Raw genomic sequence first — 21192 nt, forward strand, 5'->3', positions numbered from 1 at the left:
GTATGAAACAGTTTTATTGGAAGTTCAAATAATATAGTTAAGAGTATCTCTTATAAAGCAGAATAAAACTTAACATGGTTCTCCGGGTGTAGGTTACCGGAAACAGTTTAATTAAACTCAAGCATATAAAAAGGGTCTCCAGTTAGCCTAGTGGTCAAGGCTGTGGATGACCAATCTGGAGACGGCGGGTTCGATTCCGGTTCCGGTCGGGAAAAATTTCTCGACTCTCTGGACATAGTGTATCATTGTACTTGCCTCACACACAATATACAAATTCACCAAATATCAAATTTTGCAATGGCAGGCAAAAAAGCCCTTCAATTGGCTTCTTTAGTGGTGTTGAGATAATTCCATATTCACAATCTACATGCCAAACTGAGCCGAAATCCAAATTTTCATGAACTTTGGTACCCGGGAACCTATTTAAAAATCGATTTAAAGTTTGTATGGGAGCGATTTGTCGAATCACCCCTCGTCGCATTTCGTACTGGGCGGAGCTGTCAAGCAGTTGCCCAGCTGTCAAAAGGTGATTTCAAAAAATCTTTTTGTAATTGAATTTAGGTATCAAAATAAAGTTTTAAAAATCTGAAAAAAATCACACTGGCTTATAAAAAGGTGCTCTTTCGAATAAAATCAAAAAATCAATATATTATTCTTAATTTAAAAACCCAATTAATAACTGCAGAAGTACTCAAAGAACACTAAGTTGAAGCGAGGCAGGCCAAGTCCCAGTGGGGACGAAGAGGCATAAAGAAGAAGAAGAAGAAGAAGAAGAAGAAGAAGAAGAAGAAGAAGAAGGAGAAGAAGAAAAAGCATATAAAAGGGTAAAGTATCATATTCAGTGTTTCAGAGCTTGAGTTTTAGCTTGTTTGACCGTCCGTGGATGCTACTCCAGTATCGCCAAACCAGCTACACCCACACAAGAAACCAGAGCGATTCCAAGCAACAGCATCAAAATTAAGCAAATTTTTTAATTCATGATTTTCTATTGAACTGAAACTTTGCACAGTTTTTCAGTTCCATCTAAATCGCCATTTTTCGATATCAAATTTTAATTTTGAATCACGACTAACTTTTCAAAAGGGTGTATGTGAAAATGGTTCAAAAATATTCAAAAATCTGCACAGCCAAAATGGTTCGTTCGATTGCTATGAATTTTTCAGCAAAGTTAGATAATTAAATGGTGATACCTAAGAAAATATACACTGTGAAAAAAAATCTTTTTTAACATTAAAAAATATCATTTTTGTCACAAAAACTCAAATATCTCAAAACCCTATCTTTTTACCAACGTAATTTTTTTAGCGAAGACGGTCCATTATATTAGCAATCTACCATAAAAATTTGGTGATGGTAAACTAATAAACAAAAGAGTAATAACATTTCAAACATTTCACAATTTTCACATTTGGTAAATATTTTTTTCTGTGTAAATTATTTCGGTCAGAAATCGCAGTTTGATGCTGATTTTATTGTTAAGCAAAGTTAGATAACTAAATAGTGATTCCTAAGAAAATATACACTGTGAAAAAAAATCTTTTTTAAACTTAAAAAATATCATTTTTGTCACAAAAACTCAAATATTTCAAAACCCTATCTTTTTACCAACGTAATTTTTTAGGGAAAACGGTCCATTGTATTAACAATCTACCATAAAAATTTGGTGATGATGAACTAATAAACAAAAAAGTTATGACAATTAAAACATTTCACAATTATCACATTTAGTAATATTTTTTTTTAGTGTAAATTATTTCGGCCGGAAATCGCAGTTTGATGCTGAGTTTATTGTTAATGGCCGTGCGTGAGTAAAACAAGCTGTTTTTATTATGTATTATGTATATTATATGTACAGTAATGTTCCGATTTTATCACGCCCTCCACGCATTAGTCGTTTAAGGTACACCGGGGCAAGTTGAAATGGGTGGGGCAAGATGAAACACGAAGTTTTGAAACAGATTTCAATACAATTTGGTAATTTATCCTTCGTTAAAAGATTGTTTGAATCAAAAACTATGCGTTACGGCGATCAAACTATTTATTATCATTAGAAAACATCATGTTAACCCGCTGTTTCATCTTGCCCCACCCGTTTCAACTTGCCCCGGTGTACCTTATTCATTAATTTGCTGTTACATTTGAGGACAAGTGTTTTCCCTCTTCTTCAAGATGAATGTTGAAAGCGTGTTTTGCAACGTTAAAAATATTGAAATGGGTATAGATGTTGAAGAATATTCCAAAACATTTTTGAAAAGGGGCGTGATTAAATTGTTTAAACAGATGTCGCTGATGGTGCGGTGGCATGACTCTCTGCGTCTGCACTTAGCACTTCTGGCAATTTCTCAGTTGTTGTCGTTTTAGAACTTCCTGCGCCCTGCTTTACCGATGATATACAGATGGCTCGTTTGTCAAAGTCTAGACGGCAGGACGTGCAAGTAAATTTGTATTCAATGTGGGCATTTGGGCATAACCAGTCTCTTTCAGTTTATCTATGGTGCTTTCGGTGAGATTTCGTAACTCTTTTGGACATTTTTTTTTATCAAACGGTCTACAAGAGAGCGTTGAGTTGAAGACCTTTGAGAAAGCGACTGTTCATGTTGTTCGTTAGATTATAATAAACAAAATCACTTATTAGTTTTAACTGACTAGTTTGGTGTTGTTTGCTTGGCTGAAGAAAAAAATTACTAATAAATTTTTAATATCCATAGCGAAGTATTTCTTTGCTTTTTCGTGAGCATTGTCATGGTATGTATACAGACACACAAACGTAACACTGACGAAATTTTCATTGACCACGCCTTTAACGATCATTTTGAATCTTGGTTGTGGCTTTCATAACCAGAAGAGCGCCCATCGTGCGTTTGACGTTTCACACTAGCGCCTTCTGATGACGATATTGCACAACGCAGTGTTTCGTGAAACATTTCCACCAGGTGGTGTTAGTGTGAACTGGGCGATGGATTTTCACGAAAATTGTTCTAGGCGTTTCGTCTGTTTGTCTATGGTATGTACCTGTCATGCATTTGTTGTTGTTGAAGTTACTCACATTCTTCCGATCATAAAGTCTGTTCTTTAAGAGGTAATTTTTTTTGCAGATAAACTAGACGTATACGCGTATATAAAACTTTTATTATACAGCTTTTCTCTTCAAAATAATTTTAATTCCATTTTTCTTATAATCAACAGCTTTTCAACACTATCAAGGGATTGTTTCACCAATCACGTACAATAAAAAGTATGACACTCTCAATGTTTTTGATCACAACACTGGATCGCGTCTAAGTTTCAAATAGATACTATAGTAATTATGAATAATCAAACAAAAATATCATGAAAACAACTTGTTTAATTCAGGCGGTAGCCTTTACAATAAAATCAGCATCAAAATATAATTCTCGAAATAATTTACACAGAAAAAAAAATTTTTTTTTGTTACTAAATGTAAAAATTGTGAAATGTTTGAAATGTCATAACTTTTTTGTTTATCAGTTTACCATCACCAAAATTTTATGGTAGATAGCTGATATAATGGGCCATTTCCCCTAAAAAATTGACGTTGGTAAAAAGATAGGGTTTTGAGATATTTGAGTTTTTGTGACAAAGATCATATTTTTTTAAAGTAAAAAAAGAAATTTTTTACAGTGTATATTTTTTAAGGAATCATCATTTAGTTATCTAACTTTGCTGAAAAATTCATAACAATCGAACAATCCGTTTTTGCTGTACAGCTTTTAGAATATTTTTGAACTATTTTCGCATACACCCTTTTGAAAAGTTAGTCGTGAGTGAATATGAAGGTTTAATATCGAAAAATGGCGATTTAGATGAAATTGAAAAACTGTGCAAAGTTTCAGATATTTTTGAAATGGTCGCTCAGGATCGACTGACATGACTCCGTGGAATTCCTCACCAATGATATATCTGCAGGGGACTAAGTAGACATCTTCAGTGTGTGAGTGTTGTTGATCTTCTATTTTAGTCGACAATGTCGCCCACCACGTCAGGTTGCAGGCCAATGTGGGGAAGGGGAAGGAAGTGATGATTGCAATCGTTTGTATCCACATCAGACCGAATATATGTACTTCTGCGTCTGCACAAATTCATGCGGATGTCGGAGTGTTAGTAGGGTAGGGTTGGCAAAGGGTTCACACATTGGTACGTGGATGCCAGCCGTAAGGTGGGAGTTAATTTTGATCATTATTCTGAAGATAATGCTGCCAGGTTCGTTTAATTGCATAGCCCGTAGGCGTTATAAGATAGATTGACACTGTTCTGTGAAAGTTGGAAGGAAGAGAAACAATTTTTTTCTGCTTTAGCAATATGGCTATGCACATGTGAATATACATGAGTTGTATGTATAGAGAAGAGAGAGAGAGAGAGAGAGAGAGAGAGAGAGAGAGAGAGAGAGAGAGAGAGAGAGAGAGAGAGAGAGAGAGAGAGAGAAGTATATAGAATGATACAAAGTAGGAGGATAGAGACGGACCGGCCCAAGTAACAATCTTAATTCTATTTGGTTCTATTTGTTTTTATGTTAGACTTATCGGAACATTGCATATTCTAGTTGTTTCAGTTATCGGAGTTTCAGCTGAGCACAACTATTTTTCGTCAATATGTGGTTTTAAAAACACCTCCAAGAATACTTGAGGTTCAGTTCATAAAACCATAAACACAACAAGAACTGTTGAACTTATTTTCAGTTTTATAAGGTTCTTGTAGTTATCTTCAATCATCCGTTCTTGATCAAGAGCAACTGTTCTCGCATGAGAACAGTTTGGAACATGAAAAATACAAGAAAAAACTCAAGCATCAGATTTTGATTCTCATCGTTCCATTATTGCTGCCAATCAAGAACACCTACCCGGAAACCCAACCGCAACGAGATGCAGTGCCAAGTTCCACCGGTTGCAGCATCCGAAATGAAATGGGTATGGTCATCCAGGACGTCGATTTCCGTGCAATCGGGGTTCCAATCATCGATCTTCAAAATCAACAACTAGTTACCTGTTGGAAGTGCTGACCGGAGGAATGAGGCACTGCGCCGGGTTAAGGCCGGTTATCGAAAAAGGTTTGCCTGGTTGGCAATGGTACCGGGCTGATAATTAAATTCATCGGAAGAGATTCACAAAGCCCACCGCGGTGCGATAATTTATTGTTTGTTTACAATTTGGCGTACTTGACTTATGACGTTCTCGGCGGAGTTTACATAAACCTACATCAAGAACGTTATGAACCTGAGTACTTTTGAGTAATACTTCTTACCCTTGCATAAGATGAAATAAATTTGAAACGTTCTTGATGGAGGCTAACCAGGCTGCATTGAGAACGTTATAAATCCTAGTATTCTTGAGTTATGCTTTTAGCTCTGGCATAAGTTGAAAGATCTTATGGTGATGATGATTGAAACCATCGTTGATGGACCGACCACCGGCCTAGATTTCAATGGAAGCTATGTTGAGAAAACTCATGAGCAATGTTCGCATGACCAGGAATAATATTTTTAAATATTTTATTAGTGCGTTATAATGGAAGCGTGTTGCAATTTTTGGAAGTATCTTGCAACATATATAATACGATGAATTTTGCTTGGCATTTGGCATCCTTGTTACACCACGAAAATATTTCCAATTTGTGTAATAAAATAATCCCGATTACAATAATGTGTCATTTTCATTGTGTTTTTAATTTCAATTAAATTCACCAAACTTTTCCGTCGACATAACAGCTGCATCAGCAACAACACTGACAAATTTATTATCGTTTTATCGTGCACTTGAAGAATTCTACAAGGAGAGAGCAATTCGTCTTGAGAACAACTTGGGAAGTACAACAAGTTTTAAGAGAAATTTAAAAACAACTCTTCAAGAGCATCTTAGGATGGGCCTCTTTGGTCTTGTGGCGGGTTTATGGTTGGGTTGATGTCGTTTTGCAGAGCAATTTGGTTTATGCATGGTTTTAAAGAACAGGTGTTGAGGAATACTTCAAAAGCATTATAAAATTAATTTTGTTACTTGGGGGGGATTGAACCCTGGACCTTCTGCATATAAATTAGAAACGGTAGTTACTAGACCACCAAACTCGTTTTGTATGATATTCAGTGTTTCAGAGTACAAACAACTCTGTTTTGATTATTTGGAGAGTTTTATGTCGCAACTGTTCTGGAAGCTAAAACATAATATCGGTCCATTTGCTCACTTGGCATGGAAACGACTCATGGGTCATTGACTCTAAAAGGGTCTGTCTAGTCTACTGTAGTGCCAGAGTGTAATCCTGTGTTGAATGTTAGGTACATTTTCAACTCCATTTTCCTAACATAACAATATCCTGTCTACGGGATCGGAATCATAAAAATAGAACAACAAAAAAAATGACACAACCCGCTTATACTGAGAGGCTTAGCTTTGTAGAACTTGTGTAGGTTGTTCCCGCTTGAAAGCCGATTTTGTTGGTTTTTAACATTGTTTGGCTTATGAACCCATTCTCGATGATTTTGGGTATGTTTACTTTCAATGTTTTCGAATGTGGTAGCGATCCGCTTTTTATACCCTCGCAATGCATAGTTGGTTGTAGGCGCAATGTTGAATACATGTTCGGATTTCCTGAAAATAGCATTATAATACATTATCCTGATTGCTGACTGATCCAATTCCAAACACTCTTTTGACAAAAAAAAAATCAGCTTATCGGAAAAGGAGTGTGTTCATAAGCGCAATCCGACTATTACCATCATTCAATTTCTACGATTTCTACAGTCAACTGATGTGAAAAAAAATCTCTGGAATAAAATCAACATTCAACACACGTCTCCGTACTTACCACTCATAAAATTATAAATCACAGGATTGACGGCGCTGTTGGCGTAGCAAAGCCAGTGGGAGAACAGCGACAGCACTGCAACCACATCGCTCTGGCCGATGTCGAATGTGTATCTGCGGAAGATGGGTTGAGAGAGAGCGAGACAGAGACAAGAATAAATATGATATGAGAAGGAGGAAAAAAACGGCTGGCTCTGTATTACATTATTGATCTAATGGCGGGGATGTCGTTTTTATGCTTTTGATTGTGATTTTTTTTTGTGTCAGTTATCCTTTGGAATTGGAATCTGCGTGTTTGCTCGAACAATTCATCCATCCGTGCGGTGGGTTTCTGAGAGGGATATGATGCTTGACTTTGAATGGTTATTGTTCCAATCAAATAAAGTGTATCAATACGGGATGGTGATAATATGAAGATGAATGAAACAGCTGTTTCCGCATAGAAGATAACATTGGGTTCTGTTTATTATTTGTGTCATAGGCTAACATGCATTGAGTAGAACGATAAACGTTCGTCGTTACAGTTTAAGGTACGATGGAGACGCATGGTACCTCACTGACTTACGAAGACTTGAGTTTAGAATACTGCTGAAGTGAAACTGTCTTTAGGTAGACGGTATCAATTAACGAACAATATTAACCAACTACTTCAACAACTTCCCGAAGACCTAAATTTGCATAAACTTCCCCTGAGCATGCAACTTTTCATTTGTCCCCTTCTGACCAACGATCCAAACAGTGATATCTGACCCCGCCTCAGGTTGTCACCTGAAGCCAACACAGATTTTCCCAGTCACGTGCCAACCGAAATGGGAGTGCAACCATCCCGGTAGCAGCAGCTGCATGCGTCGGATGCCATCATACAAAATTATCCTTTTCAACTATCCGACTGCTCGTTTGTTCGTTATTCGAGAAATTTCACTCTGTTCCCTGTTTTTGATGCTAAACTGTACGGTCCCGGTACACTCCCTTGGCTATTGTCTTCCCCATTATACAGCAGCTGTCACCGTTCTTGACGGTGGAAGAAAAGCAACACCTGTTTGGATGGAAAACGAATTTATTCCTTTGCTTTAAGTTGTGTGCACACAGCTTATGGTCTTGGTCATGATGCCACCACGGTTCATTCCGGCTAGAACCCCTCTCTGTGAAAATGCAAGCTTCTCGTTCTAAAATTGCCTGCTGTACAATCGACTGACTCAGAATGCTGAAATTTCACCATACTGTCGTGACCGCTGCGGCTATTCTTTCTTATAGCCACAACACCGACCGCAGAGAGGAAACTCTTTTAAACCTCTCTGTGGTGAACTGCCGTGTACTGCAAATGCCATTGCTGCTGCCTTTTGGTGCGTCCGTTCGTATCCACTATCGTCTATCAACTGAATTGAATCCACGATGCGCAGCTCTTTTTGTATGTTCGCTTTTGTTGTTCATTCTAGCTTTCCACTGAGTCGGCCAATCAGAAGGCGCATATTTTTCGCTTCAATCATTCTCTTCTCTGTCTCTATTACTACACATACCTTGTTGCAATATAATTTACATTCATGAGTGCATATATTTATACCTATATTAAGTTTACAAAAGAGCTACGGTGGGGCCCAGCTCTAAAAAGAACAACATTCATTCTGTTCAAAGAAAACTACTCGAAGTTTTGCTTCAGAATGCAACTGTGCGGCTCCCATTGCTACTCTACGATTTTATTTCCTCATGCCACTGTAAATTCAAACAAAATGGTATTGCCAGATGTGTGCAATCTACGTTTTTTGGGATATTATCACAGAGAACAGACATTTAAGCTCGAACAAAAATACGTCGAAATCGTGTGTAAAGGATTTAAGTGTACCTCAACGCCACCAACGGAGACAGCCCCACTTATAAAGTCGATTTGACCCCACGATGGCAGTGTTCAGCGTTAGAATACACTAGCCCACAAAGTGACACGAGCGCCAAACGGCCAAAAACGGCGAGCACTGGAAACAAAAATGACAACACAACAATGTAAGTGATGGGACGCTAGCGCCACGCAACGGGAGTATAACCACATACTCTGATATGACCGTTACAAAGTTTTACACAAGGCAGAAAGCAAAGATAGACGTCTGTTCTCTGTGATATTATGCCAAATGGTTTTCTGAACACTTGGGTTCATATTTTATTGTCCTCGTCGCGATTTGAAAAGCAACATTCGCTTGTCGGAGAAAAAAAAATCTTGCGCCTTTGTCCGGTTACAATTACTCCTACATGTACAATACGACAGCTTAAACCTAGTCGTGCATTGGGGTCATTATAACCCCTAAACGTGCACTAGGTTAGCGAGGTGAGCGCAAGCTAATGCACGAAGACGGTTATAGTCATCCCACTGTACACCCGAGCAGAAGAAAATAACAGTCGCATAACAAAATGCGTTATTTTGGCAAAATAACTGAGTAATGAAATCAGTTATTTTAATGTTATTAACATAACATATTCTGTTATAAACGTGCGTGTCTTTGTCATCGCTTGGCCTGTGGAAGCATGAGGTAGGAACTTGTGAGGACCAGAGCTATGTTGGAAGCTCTCCTTAATGACTCACCGTTTTGCAGCCCAAATGAAGAGGAATCGTGAGTAAAAATCATAAAAAAACATCAAAGGTAAGAACGTAACTATTCTGTTTCCAACGTGTGATTAACCATCAAATAGATCCACTGGTCACGTGTAAGACGTATTTTTGACGCCGGAACGTCGTGACTTGACTAAACTCGACAGAAATGGTTCACTACTTGACTAGGTGGACATCGTGACAGGTTCTATACGTTGACGTTTTCAATGTAGTTGGCATTATAAGAATAACGTGAGAGTAGGAAGTGTTTATATAGACATGACCGATGCTGAGAATCCTAGGGGCTCCCTTAGGTGTATTTATCATAAGTTTACTCCAAGTACTGTGACGCTGAGACAAGTTTGCTTACAGTTGAAGCTTTTATGTTAATATTCAAATTGACTGCTATTAGAAGATTATGAAGGAAATTATTATTTCAAATGAGATTTGTTTATTTTTATAGATTCTGTTAGGGATGAGTACACCATAGTTGATGGGTGATCTTTATTAGTTTCAATTGCTAATACAATAACCAACTAACCGACCTTACCTTACGACCTGACTTAGTCGATATTATGACAATAAAAGAAAAAGAGCAGGAGTTATGATGTGATCAAAATTAAAACTTAATCTTATTTTTTTGTCAGGATCCAGAAACATGGAAAACTGTAGTAATTTGAATGTAGTATATACTATGCTATGATACGGTGGACATAAGGAGAATTCAGACTTCATAGGGATAGAAGAGTTGAACACAGAGAAGCAAAAGATGACTAGCGACGACATAGGATACATTAACTGTACATTAACATAAGGCATTCAACTGATAAGTTTTATGTCCACAACATCAAATGGAAGCTCAAAAAGAGAGTTATTTGAAGCGGATTCCAGTGCTGTAGATGACCAACATCGGTTCATCATAACAATATTGGTATTTTACTTGAAATAACTTTCAGAATGCACAATGAATTAACTTGGGATATTTTTTGATTATTGTTCGGAGATGATGTCAGAAAAACTAGTTGCCCATACCGGCTACAAACGCTAGTTCTGATATTGTCACTGAGTAGTCTTCAAAAGTATCAAAACATAGAGCTTTCACAAAATATGGGTGGGATGGGAACAGTAAGCGACACTTGATAACTACTACGACCCAATACTAAATACTGCACACTTTGCTCAAGTTGACGACATCGTCTAGTCCATCGTGAGTATTGGTCATAGTAGGGGGAAAGTAGGGAAAGGGTCAAGGCTTTGCTTTCAGCTGTCCTGCAGCTCCACCTGGCCACTCTAAAAAAAAAAATTGTTTATCTAATAATTGTACACTCTCAATATCACAATAATAACTTAGTTTGCTCCATAACAAAACATGCTATTTAAATGTTGTTTAATGGGTGCATATCAATTGCTGGATAATAACAAAATAAGATTGTCCAACAAAACATGTTATGGAAAAGTAATTCCTTGATAAGTTAATAATAACAAAACAAGATATAAAAACAGGTTGTGTTATTTTGTAGTTATTATTTTGCTATTCTCTTCTGCTCGGGCATTAGTCAAGGATCCAGCTTTCAAGGAAAGATGCATTCAGCGCTTCCAAAAATTTTTTAGCAAATTTGATTGTCTACAAAGCTGTTCACCCGTAACGTGGGTAGATCACCTTAGAAGGCAGACAATTAAACGTTCCATAATAAATACAAAATGTCCCATAAATAATTCGAAAAGTCTCATTGAAGAAACAGGGGTGTAAGCAGTAATAAATAACAAAATTTCTATAAACAAATAGAAAAATGCATAAATAATTCAAAAGTTTCCATAAATAAATGATTTTTGAGCAATTAAAAACGTCAAAAATGCAATGAATAAATCAACTGTTGCAATAAAAAAAGCCAATTTTCCCACCAAATAACTTCGAATTTTCCATAAATAAATCCGATTTTTCCATAATAAATTAGAAAATTCACAATAAAAAAATATCGAAAAAGCAATAAAAAATTCAAAAAATGCAAGAAAAAATGACGAAATTACCCAAGAAAAACAAATGCAGAAAAGTATGAGACAGTGAAATGCTGAATCGCACTTATATGACTGAATCGACTGAAAAGCTTGCGTAACTATGATTTCAATTTACCGAGCAATTGCTTGCTGTCCGAACTCGCTATCGCTCGTCGGACTTAAAAAAGGGATAACATCTATGTTTGCATTATACCGGGCAAATTCTTGAATCTGTGGTTTGCCTAGAACCGAATCGATGCAGTTGCGGTGCATCAGATATCGGAAACTTCGGCGGCCTTCTGCCGCCTCAGTTCCTCAATCCTCTAAGCGGCTTCGCCGCATGGTCTACATATTTTTTTTGGCTCAAAATGCATTTACGTTTATTGCTCGTTTTTTGACATTTATTGATAATTTATTTTTTTGTTATTGCACTTTTTGAATTATTTATTGCTTTTTCGGTATTTTTTTATTGTGAATTTTCTAATTTATTATGGAAAAATCGGATTTATTTATGGAAAATTCGAAGTTTTTTGGTGGGAAAATTGGCTTTTTCTATTGCAACAGTTGAGTTATTCATTGCATTTTTGACGTTTTTAATTGCTCAACAATCAATTATTTATGGAAACTTTTGATTTATTTATGCACTTTTCTATTTGTTTATGGAACTTTTGTTATTGATTACTGCTCACACCCCTGTTTCTTCACTGGGACTTTTGGAATTATTTATGACGAATGATCACTTTCTTATGAGTCGTTTATATTTTAGCCACCTTAGAATGGTGCGTTGCGGCATAAGATCTACCAAATCAAATTTTGTTCTTAATATTTTCCTGCCTGTTACTTCAGGCAGTAGTTTCCAAATAATCCAAGATCAAAGTTTGATGCACTTTTTTGATGCTTATGTAATATTTTTGTGTTAATTTTTCTGCTAATCAACATTTTATTTTCAGCAGATTTCAGGTAAATGTATTGTATGATACACAAAATATGGTAAACATATATCACTGTGGCGAGCGTATCACTAATATGTTGCTTATTCGACGTCAATGTTAATATTATCTCATATTTCAGATTCTCAACCTAAAAATCAAGTAATTCACATTAATGCCATTAAGATGATGAGGAAACCAGGATGTATTGGGCAGATAACTAATTCGGAGCAGTCTAATAATGGTGTGCCTGAACGTTGACCAACCGTATCCTCTGGAGTACCATTCCACTAACAACACCCATATCTCCTTGACACCTAGGCCTGAGAGGTTGAAGAACTTTCTACATCTTTCTTAAGTGAAATTTGTGCGATTTGCTTAATGTTAATGTTTACTTTTTCAGTGGTAACCAGGTAAATGATAAAACTAAATATGACAATTTCTCATACGCTTTTTCGTCAAGGAAAGCATTCCATTAAACCCCATCCAATTTCCAACTCCAGATATCTATGCAGTGGGCCAAGTTCTTGGACATATTCTGAGTAGATATCTAATCAACATTTCCTCCCCATCCCCGCTGATTTTTTTTTTGTAAAATTGCGTTTATTGTCGAATTTGTTTAAATTAATTTACATCTATAATTGATTAAACATTGACTTCAAAAGCAAATTCTAACTCCTCTAAATCAATTCTATCATTGCTACTTTCAATGATAGTGATATAGACTACTAATAACTTCAACGCTAATGTTATGGATCTTTTTGGAAATTGTTCAAGTACTGGTATAATAAGTTCGTTACAGTCTATATTGCGCCGTCCGCTTTGGATCACTGCCGATAGCTTTTGCTGCAACAGCCCGTATGCATGTCGTACTCTGGGGCAGTCGAAAAATTTGTGTCGAATTGTCTCGACAACCGTCGTACAGAGTGTGCACTGCTCGCCGTCCGTTCTCCTCATTCGAAACAAAATCCGTCGGTGCGGCACTTTCTGGTTGACCCATAGGTAGAGTTTGCTTCTTTCGGCAGACGAGAGGCCACGCGACGAGATATTTTTCCACACTCGTACCCAGTTGATGTTGTCGTTATCGATCTCCACCTTTGGTCGGTCTGTCCTCTCGATGAAGAAGCGGTTGATAGCATCGGCGGTAGGGTGTTGGCGAACTTGGAAAGGAAGGTTTTCGTAGTTGCTGAGGATTTGTTTGAGGCAAGGAAGGTCGGTGATGGAATTAATTTGTGGAGGATTATGTTGAAGAAAGGAGCTAAAGTAGGGAAGGGAGTTGATCTCATGAAGGAAACGATTGATCAATAATGCCTTGCATTTGAATGCAGGCAAATGTAACTTCAGCCCTCCTTGGTCTCGGTGACGCGCCAGCTGTTGCATGGGAACAGTTGCAGGTATCCCACGGGATAGAAACCTTCGCATTGTCGCTGTCAGTTTCGCTGATCGTAAGGACCTGGTCAGGTGTCGAGAGTTCGTTAAATGAAAGGTTTGTCAAGTCCCATGCAACTTTTCTGGCGCATTAAACGTCTCTATCGACAGCCACCCCAGGATGTGTACGGTCGGCTATGCTATGCTATGCTATGCTATGCTATCAACCTCAAGAAGATGGATTTTCTGAAGAAACTCCAGGAGGAATACCTGAAGAAACACCTGGGAACCCCCGGTGGAATAATTACTAATCCTTTTGAGAGATTTTTGAAAAGAATCCTGAAGAAATCCCTTAATAAACTAATAAAATATCCGCGAATTAATTTCAAAAAATAAAAATTCATGGAGCATTTTTGAGAAAGTTCATGAAAGGTTTTCTAGATGCATACTTGGAAAACTGTCTGATTTCTCCATTAAAACAATCTGAAGAAGTTCGTAGGTGAATTTCTGGAACAATCTATGCAAGAAATTTTGTTTAACACGACTTCTTGAAGTATTTCTAAAGGCATTCATGCAACACTTTTGGAAGCTATCCGTGTAAGACTTTTTTAAGGAGTTCTTGGATAAATTTCTGGTGGACATTCTGAAGACTAAAGGAATCTATAGAAGATTTCATGAAAGAATTTCAGACTGAGCTTCTTTAGGATGATTTAATGATATTTAAAGTAAAACATATATCTACGAAGAATTTCGAAAGAAGTCCGTGAACGAATTTCTTTAAAAATCCAAGGGAGATATTTTCAGCAATTCGTGAAAGATTTCTCAAATGAATCCCACGATGGATTTCAGCAAGGGTCCATGAAAGAATTGTCGCAAAATGTGTGGGAGTTTTTTTTAACGTAATTCTTGGAGAAATTTATAAAGACATCTCTGGAGGAAAATCTGGAGATATTTCTGAAGAAATTTATAATACAAGCCAAGGGAGTTTTTCTGAAAGAATTTCTTAAAAAAAAAGTTAAGGAACCCCTAGGGCAGTTTCTATAAAAAATCCGAATGGATTTTTTTAAAGAGTCTCTGGAGGAATTTCTAAAGATATCTCAAAAAGATTTTCTGAAAGAAATTGTGAAGTTTCTGGAGAAATCCCTAGTGGAATTTCTGGAGAAATTGGAAGTTGCTGGAGAATTTCTGCTGAATTGTTCCAACGATGAATTTCCAAAGTAGCCCCAGTACAATTTTTTTAAGGAACTTATGAAATATTTTATGAAAAACTTTGGAATAGTTTCTGAAAGCATCACAGAAAGTATTATTAAGGAAATCTTAGTAGAAATTTCTGAATAAATGTCTAAAGATTTTTTTTAAGGAATATCTGAGCGATTTTTTGAGAAAATCCCTGGATTCATTTCTGCTCAAATTCATTTATATTTTTTTTGAAAAAAAAATGGAAAAATGTCTCGTAGACCTTGTAAATGAATCCCTAATACATTCTTTTAACGAAAGTCTAGAGAAATTTCTGAAAAAATATCCAGAGGAGTTCCTGTGGGCGAATTTCTCAAACAATCTTTGAAATCATTTGTGAAAAATCATGGAGGAATTGAAGGCAGTTCATACCAGATTTCGCAAAAGAATTCTCTGTGGCAATTCTGGAGAAAGCGTACATACATACATACATACATTTATTTGTTCAACATCATTAAGACAAGACATAATCAACAATAGTAGGCCACAATACTCGGTTTGTGGCTGCCGCTCTCCATCCTCGGTCGCGCCCAATGCTCGCCAGGTCACGTTCCACCTGGTCCGCCCATCGTGCTCTCTGCGCTCCACGCCTTCTTATGCCAACCGGATCAGTAGCAAACACCAGCTTTGCAGGGTTGTTGTCCGGCATTCTTGCAACATGCCCTGCCCACCGTCTCCTTCCATGCTGGGTTCGCCGTAAAGTGCAGCGAGCTCGTGGTTCATTCTTCTCCGCCACACACCGTTCTCCTGCACATCGTCGAAGATCGTCCTTAGCACGCGTCGCTCGAAAACTCCGAGTGCTTGTAGGTCCTCCTCGAGCATGGTCCATGTCTTGTGTCCACCGGTCTTATTAGCGTTTTGTACATGGTGCATGTGGCGCATGGGTGAATCTTTTTAGACCGCAGCATCTTCTGGAGCCCGTAGTAGGCCCGACTTCCGTTGATGATGCGCCTTCGACTTTCACGACTCACTTTGTTGCCAGCCGTCAGTAAGGATCCGAGGTAGACAAATTCCTCCACCACCTCGAAGGTATCCCCGTCTATCGTAACATTACTACCCAGACGGATCCGGTCGTGATCGGTTCCGCCTGCCAGCATTTACATAGGGTCTTGTACCATTTGGGCAGGTGCACCTATTTTGGGCACTTGCCACTATAACTAAGTCAATTTCAAACCGATTGATTTGATTTTTTGTTCAGAGTTAGATAATGTACGTGCCTAGCTCTATACAAAATTTCAAATCAATCGGTTTGAAATTGACTTAGTTATAGCGGCAAGTGCCCAAAATAGGTACACCTGCCCAAATGGTACAAGACCCTACTTTGTTTTTGAGGCATTCACCACCAACGCTTTGCGTTTCAGGTGGGTGTACAGCTCTGCCACCGTTCCGAATGTTCTGGCCATAATGTCCATGTCGTCCGCAAAGCACACAAATTGACCGGATTTTGTAAATATGGTTACACGGCTGTTGAGCCCGGCTCGTCGCATCACACATTTCAGAGCGATGTAGAAGAGTAGGCATTAGAGTCCATCACCTTGTCCCTGCCCCCGGCGAGATTCGAATGAACTGGATAGTTCACCCGAAATTCTTACGCAGTTTTCACCGTCCATCGTTGCTTTAATCAGTCTAGTCAGCTTCCCAGGAAAGCCGTTTTCGTCCATGATTCTCCATAGCTCTGTGCTGTCGATTCTGTCGTATGCCGCTTTGAAGTCGATGAACAGGTGATGCGTTGGGACCTGGTATTCACAGCATTTCTGGAGGTACGGTAAAGATCTGGTCCGTTGTCGACCGGCCGTCGATGAAGCCGGCTTGATAACTTCCCACGAACTCATTCGTTTTAGGTGACAGACGACGGAAGATGATCTGGGATAGCACTTTGTAGGCAGCATTCAAAATAGTGATCGCCCTGAAGTTCTCACATTCCAAATGGTCGCCTTTCTTGTGAATGGGGTAGATTACCCTTTCCTTCCACTCATCCGGTAGCTGTTCGGTTTCTCAGATCCTGACTATCAGCCGATGCACACATGTGGTCAACTTTTCTGGGCCCATCTTGATGAGTTCAGCTGCGATACCATCCTTACCAGCTGCTTTGTTGGTTTTAAGCTGATGAATGGCATCCTTAACTTCCCTCAGCGTGGGAGTTGGTTCACTTCCGTCCTCCGCTGCACTGGTGTCGTCGTTTCCTCCGTTGCCGTGGATTCCCATGCGTACGTTATCCACGACATTCAAGTGCTGATCGAAGTGCTGCTTCCACCTTTCGATCACCTCACGTCCGTCCGTCAAGACTCAAGAGGCATCCGTTCTTATCCCTGCACATTTCGGCTCACGGCACGAAGCCGTTGCGGGATGCGTTGAGCTTCTGATAGAACTTCCGTGTTTCTTGGGAACGGCACAGCAGTTCCATTTCTTCACACTCCGCTTCTTCTAGGCGGCGCTTTTTCTCCCGAAAGAGGCGGGTCTGCTGTTTCCGCTTTTGCTTATAACATTCCACGTTCTGTCGAGTCCCTTGCTGCAGCATTACCGCCCTCGCTGCATTCTTCTTCTCCAAAACCGTTCTGCACTCTTCGTCGAACCATTCGTTCCGTCGATTCCGTTCCACGTACCCGATGGTGCTCTCGGCTGCGTCGTTGATGGCTGCTTTCACTGTACTCCAGCAGTCCTCTAGAGGGGCCTCATCGAGCTCGCCCTCGGTTGCCGTTGGTCGCGATTCGTATTATTCTGTTGCTGGTTTTCCACTACAATTGTATTTCCATTACAATTGTTTCGGCTGACTCGTAGGGCCTGACACAAACCCCTACTTTGTGGGACATAGTGCACTATGGGACTGTCCCTAAACTACGTAGACTCTTAGGGTGGAATCCTTTCTGGCCAAAGTTCTACAAACAGTTTATACAAATTTCGAAATTTTTGTATGGTCAAAAGTTTACGAGGGGAAAGGGGGGTTTTGAGATAGACAAAATTGAGTCTACGTAGTTTATGGACAGCACCTGTTGAGCCTAGAGTCCTTCGCTGGCACTCGGACGTCGATCAGTCGCCCCTAACATAAGGATCGAACGCTGTTGTGACCCACTTTTTCTGAAGAACAGAGGCTCAGGTTTGCAAAAGCAAAACCAAACGCCCCCCACCCCCCGTTCAAGCTTCGATCAAAGTTCCCACCTGGGTTGCTAACCCGGTCGGTGCCACGCGGAGCGGATAGGAGTTGCTAGGCAGAGGCTAATGGATGTCAATGGGATCTGAATTGCGCGACATACCCAGCCTTTACTATGCCTTCAATGTAACTAATCCGCGCCTTTTGTACCGCTTTCTCTCCGTTGTTGAATTCTCGTGGTGATTTAACAAAGCGAAACAAAACGCTGGCTGGTGCAGTTAATTGACCAAAGAAAACTCCCACCGACTGTGCTCCAAAAACTGACCACCCGCCCAGAGAAAATCTACAGCAGTCGTTGATGTTGATGCCAGTTTTTATAGTTTTTTTTTTGTTCGGCAACACTTTTACGAGACACGCGATATCATCACTGCTGCTGTGCATGGATGTGTACAAAAGCAACCACCACAATATCATCAAAGCATCTTTCCGTTTAGATTTTACGACTGTCCTGCCCCGTCGTGGTCCGGCACCGGTCACCTCGCGTCGTCATCGTCGTCGTCGGTCGGTGGGAGGTGATGAAGCCGTTCCATTTGGTGTCAAGAGTCAACGACAACCCATGAGGGGGAGAAGGAAGACCACGGATCAGGCAGGGGCCGGTATCGAAATGGAAAATGTGTATTGTCTGCTAACGCCTTGGGGGTTTATTTTTGTCAAGGGTCATTTCTGTTGAGGAGCACTCTGACTCGCACTGACTGACTGGGTTAGAGTCCGGCGAAATTTCCGGATGGGAAACGAGAATGAAAAGGGCTTCCAGGAATGCGCTCAGTGTTCACCCTCACTAATGGCGCTTAATTTAGAATGGCCAGACCAGACTACATGGAGAGGGTGATTTACTGGGAATGGTGGAAATAATTTGGATGTGCAATTTGCAACTGAATGAATTGAATAGTGTAATACATTTCAATGCCGGCAATGCCGGAAGACTTCATTATCGCGTTCTCGGTAGTGCTGGGTGTTGTTACGCCCGGCAGCATTCTAAATGAGTTTTCGGAAAAGTTTGCTTTGAAATGATTATTGACATCCGTTTCGATAAGTATTTGCTCCTCATGCATTGAAAATTTAAAGTGCGCTATCAAATCATACAACACTGGAGTGCATGTTGAATGGATTGGTAAATGGAACAAACCTCCCACTTGAAGAAAACTCAATTTTGGTTATTTCCAAATGATGATGACTGTGCTATTTCATATCATTTGCATCAATATCTCTCAAACACTGGTCGCGTACATTTATGGGTTTGATAGAGCATAAACGTACCATTATAGGATAGAACATATGGAAGTAGTCATCAGGGTATGCGCTATCAAATCAAACAACACTGGAGTGCCATTTCGCATGTTGAAAGGAATGGTAAATGGAATCAACCTGCTACTTGAAGAAAACTCAATTTTAGTTATTTCCGAATGATGATGACTATGACATTTTACATTATTTGTATCAATACCTATCAAACAGTTATCGAATCGCGAGCACTGGTCGCGTACATTTATGGCTTTGATAGATCTTAAACGTACCATTATTGAGTGGAACATATGGAAGTAGCCATTAGGTTATGTGGTATGGTTTTTTAAGCGCTTCGAAACGGAATGGTATCAAGGATAGAGTAATTCGGAATTTAAAAATGTTTAGTGAGTTCTTTATAAAGTTTGACTTTACTAGATATGATTCGATAGAAAAGAAATATTTAGATAAAATCCATTTTGAAAATTGGTGTTGTAGGTTTCACATTTTTCTTAAATCGGTTTGTTGATGCTTTCGAAAAACCCATCCGAAAATAGAACCGAGATTCAAGAATAGAAACATGGGATTGGAGAAGCAATGGCTACCGATCGGTTGGAAATTCCATGGACATAATCAATAAATAAATCTCTGAAATAATACCTAAATGAATATCGGTAGGAATACCTAAAGGAGTTCCGGAAGATGTGAGTGTTCCCTGTAAGAATCTCGAAAGAAGTCCTTCTGAATATCCCAGAGGAATCTCCATTAGCCAATCTTGCTTTTTCTTTTTTTTTTTTTTAATCACTCTCTCAATCTTTCAGGACGCGCGCTCGTTTGATTCTAAAACTACACCGCGCTCACGCTGTGTACGTCGAGCGAAGTTTTTTGGTGGTGTTGTACTTTTTACAACGGCGCGCGTACTGAAGGGTTAAACAAACACGAGAAAGAGCTGGAAAAATGGGGGTCCCAGTACACCTTGTATCATCTTTCTCTTTTTTTTTGGGAGAGTGAGCAAGAAAAAATAAAAAGCAAGATTCGCCATTGGGAATCCTTGAGATAATCCTGGGAGAGATCTCTAAACCAATCCTGAAAGAATCCCCGAAGGAGTCCCAGGAGAAATCTCAACAAAAAATATTTCAGGAATCTCGGGAGAAAAACCAGAAGCAAACCCGAAAGAAATCCTAGAAGGAGTCTCTTAATAAATCCAGGGAGGAATTCCAGATGTTATTCCTGGACGACTCTTTGCCGAAAAAAAAATGCTTGGGAAATACCCAAAAGAATGAGGTACAAAAGAAGGAAACCCCTGAATAAATATCTGCAAGAATCCAGATATCAATGAAAAAATCACGGAAAGAACCACGGGAGAAATCTTTAAAGGAAAAAGCACAAAATGAATCTTGGGAGGAATCTCAAAAAGAAACCACTTTAAAATAAATGATGGAATTTAGAGGGGTATCTGTATGGTATGTAGGTATGTCGGAATTCCGGTTGGAACTCTAAATGATCGGAAGCCTGATGGGAGAAACCCCAGGAAGAGTCCTGGAGGAATCCCTGATGCAGTCTCAGGAATAGCCCGTGATAGAATCCCGGAAGAAATTCCAGAGGGAACAATGAAGGGATCCCAGGAGGAATCTCAAAAGGTGTCTCTAAAGAAATCCCAGTATAAAACTGTAAAGGAATCCCTGGAGAAATCCCTGATGGAATAACACAAATAATCAGGAGAGGAATACTGGGATAAATTCCTAAAGAAAACCTGAAAGTGTCACTGAAGGAATCACGAAAGAAATTTCTGAAGGAATCTCTAAAAGAATCCAATTATTATTATTATTACTTTATTATAGAGATTTTCAGCCCTAGGCTGGTTCATCTCTTAAAAGAATTCAAGAGAAAAGGTAAATAAATTTTGTA

The 21192-nt window shown here is 39.1% G+C and overlaps 1 protein-coding gene across 2 annotated transcripts in view; it reads right to left on the reverse strand.

Annotated features, from left to right (window-relative positions):
• Nucleotides 1-21192, reverse strand: part of LOC109412774 (tachykinin-like peptides receptor 99D) — a 670157-nt gene that overhangs the window by 38916 nt on the left and 610049 nt on the right. For both annotated transcript variants that reach the window (XM_029865175.2, XM_029865174.2), the window contains exon 10: nucleotides 6814-6926. In XM_029865175.2, coding sequence (XP_029721035.2) covers nucleotides 6814-6926 — 113 coding nt within the window. The remainder of the gene's footprint in view (nucleotides 1-6813; nucleotides 6927-21192) is intronic.

Source organism: Aedes albopictus, chromosome 3 (genome assembly GCF_035046485.1).
Source record: "Aedes albopictus strain Foshan chromosome 3, AalbF5, whole genome shotgun sequence".
NCBI lineage: Eukaryota > Metazoa > Arthropoda > Insecta > Diptera > Culicidae > Aedes > Aedes albopictus.